This window comes from Gopherus evgoodei, unplaced genomic scaffold (assembly GCF_007399415.2).
Source record: "Gopherus evgoodei ecotype Sinaloan lineage unplaced genomic scaffold, rGopEvg1_v1.p scaffold_35_arrow_ctg1, whole genome shotgun sequence".
In the NCBI taxonomy this organism is placed as follows: domain Eukaryota; kingdom Metazoa; phylum Chordata; order Testudines; family Testudinidae; genus Gopherus; species Gopherus evgoodei.
In genome coordinates, this window is record NW_022060027.1 from 4,200,332 (window position 1) to 4,207,859 (window position 7,528).

Genomic DNA, 7,528 nt, shown 5'->3' on the forward strand with positions numbered 1-7,528 from the left:
CTTGAGCCAGCCAGTCCCTGCCATGGGGCCGTCGCCCACAGGCTGTTGTGAAACCCAGACTGGGGGTGCTGGGAGGCCTCAGGAAAAGATTTTCCTGTTGAGACACCAAGTCAGGCACTTCCTCCCCAGAGCCAGTCGCACCGTCCATCACTCCACAGGTGCCGCTTCCTCCTCTGAGTCCCCAGCGCCATGGGCCCGGCTCCTGCCCTGCTCCTCGCCCTGGGTGAGTGTGTCCCTGCGCCCCGCCCTCGGGGGTCTGCTCCCCTCCCCAAGGGGGTGGGACGGGGCGGCTCAGCTTCCCTGAGTCCTTGGTGGGTCCCCATTGTGAGGGGGGAGCCAGGGAGAGCCCCCTAACCCACACACAGCCTGCCCCCCCACACCCTGCCCCCACAACCAGCCCCAGTTGTCCCCCACACTCTGCCCCCACAACCAGCCCAAGCCCTCCCCCCTGCAGCCCCCCAAAACACACACCCTGCCCCCCACAACCAGTCCGTCTCCTCCCCCACAGCTCCCCGACACACCCCTTGCCCCCACAACCCACCCCTGTCCTCCCACACACAGCCCCACCACATACTCTGCTCCCACCACCAGCCCATGCCCTCCCCCACACAGCCCGTTGCTTATACACCCTACAGCTCCCCCCATGCCCACCATCTCCCCCTCACTCCCACACACAGCCCTCTGCCTAGCTCCACAATGCCCCCTCCCCTAACCCGCGCTCGGGAGCTCTTCCTACACGGACTGGGCTGGGAGGGGGGGGTGTGGTGGGACTGTGCATGGGGCTGGATTTGGCCTGGACCCCAAAAACGAAATCCCTGAAAGCAGCTTGTATTAGCTGCTCCCGTGGGATGGTGCCTGGGTAGGAGAGACATGGGGGGGCCTGCTGGAACGTCCCCTCCCCCAGCGCTTTGGGGAAGTTGGCAGCATGCGACTGGCAGTGGCTACCCATTGCACAAGCAGTGTCCCGCCCCCGCTTTCCCCCACACGCACACTCCCGCCAGCCTATTCTGTGCCTCCGGGTTGGAATCTGCCTCCCAGCGCCGGCTCCCCCCACGTCGGGCAACTCTTCCTACGGTGACCCCCATCCCCACTCCAGCGCACACCCAAAGCCCTGTGGACTCTGGGCTAGGCACAGCAACCCCCAGTCAACAGCCGGACACCTGATTCCTCAGCGAGTAAGGTGCAAATTCCCCAGCGAGGGCCCTGACTCGTGCATGGACCCCGGCGTCTGGGGCCAGATTTCCAGATTCTGCATCCCCCTCAGGCTGTAGGTGCACGGTGGAGCCAGGGTTAAAACTCTTGATTTCCCCAGGGAAATATCTGCCAGCAGCAGCATTTGGTGCACCATCATTAGGATTCAGGGTTAACATCCATGATTGCACCCCACATCTGATGCAGGCTGGCTGCAAACTCTGGCCAGCAACGGCTGCGAAGTCCCCACAGGCTGGCACGTGACTCTGACCCCGATGACGTAGCACGGGGGTGGGCAGGATGTGGTCTCACATCCCCCCACCCCCGCCGGCATCGAACACCCACTTCTCATTGCAGGCGTCATCTGGACCCGCCTCCCATTGGCTGCTGCTCATGAGTCGCCTGTCCAAGGTGGGGTCTGGGAGATATAATGGGGGGTGGAGCCCCCTGTCTCAGAAGAAGGGGACAGCAGGGGAGCAGGATGGAGGGGTAAATTCGAGGATAGGGGACAGTGGGCCCCAGGGCAGGGACTGGCTGGCTCAGGGGGGCTGGGAATGGGGCACACAGTCTCTCCCCTCTAGCGGGCGCTGGGACCCATCTGGCCCCAGGGCAGAGTCTGGCTGGCTCAGCAGGTGGGGAATGGGGTACAGGACCTTTCCCCCCATAGGGGACAGTGTACCTCACAACCTGTGTCCATCCTTCCGCAGACTCCCCCTACTCCAAGCCCTCCATCTCCCTCAGCCCCGGCGGGGAGATCTCGCCAGGGACGGACGTTACCATCTCCTGCCAGGGGCCGCGGCAGGGCGTGCGGTTCAAGCTGTACCGGGCCGGGGTCGCGCGGTGGCACATGGAGCCGGCCGGCTCGACGGCCGAATTCCGCATCCCCAACGCCCGGCGGGAGGACGGGGGCAGCTACACCTGCAGCTACGAGAGCCTGAGAGAGCCGCCCATCAGCTCCCCCCACAGTGACCCCCTGCAGCTGGTGGTAGAAGGTGAGGGGGTGTCTGCTATAGCCTAGTACCAGAACCCAGGAGTCCTGGCTCCCAGTGCCGCCCCCCCCGCTCTAACCACTAGACCCCATTCCTCTCTCAGAGCTGGGGAGAGAACCCAGGAGTCCTTGCTCCCAGACCCCCCAGCTCTAACCACTAGGCACCACTCCTCTCCCAGAGCCAGGGAGAGAACCCTGGAGCCCTGGTGCCCAGCCTTCTCCTGCTTTAACTGCTAGACCCCACTCCTGTCCCAAATCCAGGGAGGGAACCCAGGTGTCCTGGCTCCCGCCCCCCCCCGCTCTAACTGCTAGACCCCACTCCTGTTCCAAATCCAGGGAGAGAACCAGGAGTCCTGGCGCCCAGCCCCCTACCCTGCTCTAACCACTACACCCCACTCCCCTCCCAGAGCCAGGGAGAGAATCCAGGAGTCCTGGCTGCCAGCCACACACCCCTGCTCTAACCACTAGGCCCCATTCCCCTCCCAGAGCCAGGGAAAGAACCAGGAGTCCTGGCTTTCAGCCCTCCCTGCCCTAACCACTAGACGCCACTCCCCTCCCATAGCCAGGGAAAGAACCCAGGAGTCCTGGCTTTCAGCCCTCCCTGCCCTAACCACTAGACCCCACTCCCCTCCCAGAGCTGGGGAGAGAACCCAGGAGTCCTGGTGCCCAGCCCCCTCCTGCTCTAACCCATTGGACCCCAATTCCCATATTACCTTGTGGTGTAATATTTTCAAATCAAATGTGCACTTGTCTGTAACGGGAAGGATTTAGTAGAATTGTTTATTCTATGTCAAAGTTTTGGCAAAGCCTTGGGGAAATTGTATTTCAAAACCATTCATCTCATTTCCGAAAGTTGTTAAACTGACTTTAACCTAGGAGAATCCTATTTTATTTCAAAAACATATGAAACCTGTAACGTAAAATGTACTGCACGCTAATATATATATGTTTATTATTCTATTTTATTTCCATATTTTATTCCAAATTACATTTAACTGAATGGACGTGGATGTTAGCATGCAGATATTCAGGCCTGCCCGTAAAGGCCTGGTCTTTAAGAACTTAGGTGTATTTTTATCACTTAGCTCGTTACAGGCTTATAAAACAAAGAATCAAAATCACAGTCCGCCTGTATCTGGGCCTTCTCTCACGGTGACAGTCTGAGGCCTGTTTGGCTAAGCAGCAGGGGCAGCCATAAGCTGGGAAGCGAATGTCACATCCTCACATCCCAAATCCGTCACACTGAAATAAGGTGGCGTTGGCCTGTTAGGAAGAGGATCCTGTCCTGATGGTGCCCATCCCCACCAGATAAAGAAACAGATCTTAAGATGGTTAAAGAAAACTTAGCTTGAGAGAATCCTGTCTGGCAAGAAATCACTTCTCAGCGGTTGTGGCTGTGCAGCCCTCGTTTCTGTGTTTTAGCTTTATGGCCCCCACTTTGCTATTGTTAATTTGCCTGGTTCTCTAATTGTTTCTGTCTCTGTATAATTAATTTTGCCAGGTGTAAGTTAATGAGGATAGTGGGATATAACTAGTTAGAGCAGGGGTCCCCAACGTGGCGCCCGCGGGGGCATCTAAATATGCCCGCGTCCTGGCTGACGGTGGAGCATCCGCCGAAATGCCACCGAATTTCTGCGGCATTTCGGCGGTGACGCCTCTCGATGACGCTGCTTGCCGCCAACAAGTGACGTTATCGAGAGGCGGCAATGCCGAAATGCCACAGAAATTCGGCGGCATTTCGGTGGATGCTCCACCGCCGCCACGGTCCTACGTCCAGCGCCCGACAGACGAAAAGGTTGGGCACCACTGGGTTAGAGAATCATGTTACAATGTGTTAGGATTGGTTAGGTAAATTTCAGTAAAAAGATTCGTTAAGGTATAGCTGAGAAATCACGATATAAACTGGGGTCAAACAGGAAAGAGAAGGGAAATTGGAATCATGTTTGCTAAGGGGGGGAACACAGACAAGGCTCTGTGGCGTCAGAGCCGGGAAGGGGGACACTGGAGAACAGATTCTATGGGCATATTGAATGTGTATTTATTTTATTATTATTCAGTTACATTTCAAGATGCTATTCCAGTGTTCACGTTAATGTACCCGTCCGTCATCAAGTAGTGGATCGGGTCTCAGCGGGAGCGGCGCTCCCAGTTCTGGGGCCTCTCATGAGCGAGTCCAGGGGAGAGGAACGAAGCTGAGCGGGTTAGAAACTATGAGCTGCGAGGAAAGATTGAAAAAATCGACCATGCATAGTCTGGAGATGAAGACGGAGAGGGGACCTGATAAGTCTTCTGATCTGGTGCAGAGGACGGTGATCTATTGTTCTCCCTGTCCATCAAGGGCCAAGGAAGAAGAAATTAATGTAGTTTACGGCTAGAGATCTATTCGGGGAAACTTTCTAATTCTGGGGGAAGTTCAGCTCTGGAATGGCTCCCGAGAGAGGTGGTGGAGTCCCCGTCGGGGGGGATTTTTAAGGCCAGGTTGGACAGGCGCCTGACAGGGCAGGTCGAGGCTCAGCGCAGAGGGCTGGACATGATGACCGCTGCCTGCCCAACGTTTCGCTCTGATGATTGTGGGTCAGACGTGCTGGGAAAAGGCCACAGGATCCCTGCAAACGTGGGTTCTGACGCCAATTCTCCCTCTTTCTCCGAATCCAGCTCACTACTCCAAGCCCTCCATCTCCCTCAGCTCCAGCGGGGAGATCGTGCCGGGGATGGACGTTACCATCTCCTGCCAGGGGCCGCGGCAGGGCGTGCGATTCAAACTGTACCGGGCCGGGGTCGCGCGGTGGCACACAGAACCGGCCGGCTCGACGGCCGAATTCCGCATCCCCAACGCCCGGCGGGAGGACGGGGGCAGCTACACCTGCAGCTACGAGAGCCTGAGAGAGCCACCCATCAGCTCCCCCCACAGCGACCCCGTGCAGCTGGTAGTAGCAGGTGAGGGGCCCGGCTCGGGGTCCTCGCTCCCAGCCGGACCCTCCAGGGCTCTGCACCGATGGGATGCTCAGAGCCAGGCTCTGCCCTGCGCCCTGGGCCCAGCAGGGTCACTGGGGGGTTCCCAGCTGCTGGAGACTTGGGGCAGAGGGTGGGGGGATCCCTGCCCTCAGGAGAGCTACAGAGCAGGGGGACGCCCCAGCTCTGGGGATGCACAGAGCAGTCGGGGTTCAGGGGCTGCCGAGCCGGCACTGTCGCAGCCACTAAAATCCCCCCCTCCTCAGACTCTCCCCACTGAGAATGACAGTGATGGGGCGAGGGGGGGGATTGCTGTGTCGCTGTTTCTCCCCCTTACCCTCCTCACCCCCAACAGACGCTGGTTCTGGTCCCGCAGGGCGAACCAACCCGACCCAGCCTGGAACAGCACCGGCTCCCACCCGGCCAGGCAGCCCATGGCCAGGTACAGGGGTCTCTGGCTGGCTGATCGAATTGGCTCTCTATAGATTTGCTGGGGGAGGGAGAAAACTTTACTGGGGGGTGGGGCTGGCCCAACTCTCCCATAGGGAGTTGGGGGGACACTGTCCCCCCCAGCATGGTGCATTCACCTCCTGTCCCTGTCCCTCTCTCTAGGGACCCCTCCGAGGCAGGATTACCCCCCGTTTGCCATCGTCCGTCTGTCCCTGGCCGCTGGGGTCCTGCTGGTCCTGGTGATCATCCTGGCCGAAGCCGCATACAGCTGGAGGAGGTGAGGACTCAAGACGAGGTGACCTTGCATATGGGGGGCTCCCTTCACCACCCTGCCGTGTCCCCAGGGGGGCGGACGACCCCACTAATCCCCCAGACGGTGCCTTGAAGATCTTTGTCCAGAGGGGGTCGCCCTTGAGCGCAGGAAGGGGCCATCTCCCCAGGGGAGGCTGGTTTCGGGGTCAAACCAGGATCCGGCCCTTGGGGAATCAGGCCCGGCTGGCGCGCGGCTCCCACCCGAGGGAACCAGGGGCCAGACCTGGGCGGGCTCCAGAGACCCAGCGCCAGGCCCCGGAGAGCGAGAGACAGGGATCGAACCCAGATGTCTTGCGGGGAACCCCCAGACCATGGAGCCAGGCCTCCCTCACACCCCCCAGCCAGAGGGGAGGGGCTGGAATGTGGGGGGGGTGTCTGGTGGGTGACCTGGGGGAGTCGAGGGAGGCAGGCAGGACCCTGGAGGGATGGGGTGATGGGGGAGGTGGCTAAAGACCCTAGTTGCTGAGGAGACGTCTCTGCTTCATCCCCAGGACCCCCCACCTGCTGACCCCCCCACGGCCCGGCAGGGAGCAGGGCCAGCAGCCTGAGGGGCAGACAGAGGCCCCAGCATGGGAACTGCAGCCCCCCCAAATTCCTGCCCGGTCACTGGGGACAGAGACAGCAGGACACACACACGTGCGGGGACGGGGAGCAGTTATCGGACCCGCGGGCCCATCCATATCAGTATCCCTGCCCCACTCCCCACCCCTGCCCCAGCCCCCCCAGATCAGATCCATGGGCCCATCCAACCTGCTATCCCCACCTCACTCCCCGCCCCCACCCCCGCCCCCCCCAGTCTGATCCATGGGCCCATCCAGCCTGGTATCCCCGCCCCACTCCGCACCTCACTCCCCGCCCCCTTAAATCAGGTCCATGGGCCCCTCCAGCCTGGTATCCCCCCCCAGTCCCTCCAGATCTGATCCATGAGCCCATCTAGCCTGGTATCCCCACCCCACTCCCCATCCCCCTGCTCCAGATAGCACCTAGGCCAGTCCAACTTGGTATCCCCCCCCGGCCCCCTCCTCACCTGCACCGTTGTCCATCCACACCAGAATAATGGTCCCTTCTGGCCCGGTCTCCTGCCCTCTCCCTGCCCGAGATGAAATGCATGGGTCCCGTGCCCATCTAGCTTGGCATCCCACCCTCTCCCTGCCCTCCCGGTCAGACCCATGGGCCCACCCAGCTCCAGTACCTGTCTCCAGCTGGGAGCAGCTCTCCCTGGGGTGTCTCGACAGGAGGGGACCTTGATACCAAGCTGCCTCCATTAAACCCACTGCCTGGCCAGCTGGCAACGACCCTGCCTCCCTCACTGGACTGTCTCCCGCCTCTTCAGCCTCACCAATAACCAGAACTGGCGGACAAGGGAGCACTTCTGCCGGACTCCTGGGTTCTCTCCCCAGGTCTGGGAGGGGAGTGGGGTCTACTGGTTAGAGCAAGGGGGCGGGGCTGAGAGCAAGGACTCCTGGGTTCTATTCCCAACTCTCGGGCTGAATAAATAGCTCTCCCCTGTGCCTCAGTTTCCCCTTTTCCCAACAGGGGATTTCCTGGACCGTGATTTTTGTTTTGTAAGTGCTGGAAGTCGAGCTGGCCCCGCCTGCTCCTCTAGGCTGGGCTGGACTGCCCCCCTCCCGCCCT

The 7,528-nt window shown here is 60.3% G+C and overlaps 1 protein-coding gene across 1 annotated transcript; it reads left to right on the forward strand.

Moving 5' to 3' along the window:
* Positions 1–136: 136 nt before the first annotated feature.
* LOC115641588 (T-cell-interacting, activating receptor on myeloid cells protein 1-like) lies at positions 137–7,310 on the forward strand. Its single transcript, XM_030544881.1, has 7 exons — positions 137–223; positions 1,549–1,602; positions 1,899–2,183; positions 4,835–5,116; positions 5,487–5,573; positions 5,744–5,858; positions 6,385–7,310. The coding sequence occupies exons 1-7, from the start codon at positions 190–192 to the stop codon at positions 6,692–6,694; spliced, it is 1,167 nt and encodes a 388-aa protein (XP_030400741.1). The 5' UTR covers positions 137–189; the 3' UTR covers positions 6,695–7,310.
* Positions 7,311–7,528: the final 218 nt, after the last annotated feature.

What these genes read in the sequence shown, in the direction of transcription:
- LOC115641588 (XM_030544881.1), top strand. Translation starts at nt 190, where the DNA reads ATGGGCCCGGCTCCTGCCCTGCTCCTCGCCCTGG. An exon ending in TCATGAGTCGCCTGTCCAAG is followed by an intron (nt 1,603 to 1,898) that starts GTGGGGTCTGGG and finishes ATCCTTCCGCAG; the next exon opens with ACTCCCCCTACTCCAAGCCC. An exon ending in GCCAGGCAGCCCATGGCCAG is followed by an intron (nt 5,574 to 5,743) that starts GTACAGGGGTCT and finishes CCCTCTCTCTAG; the next exon opens with GGACCCCTCCGAGGCAGGAT.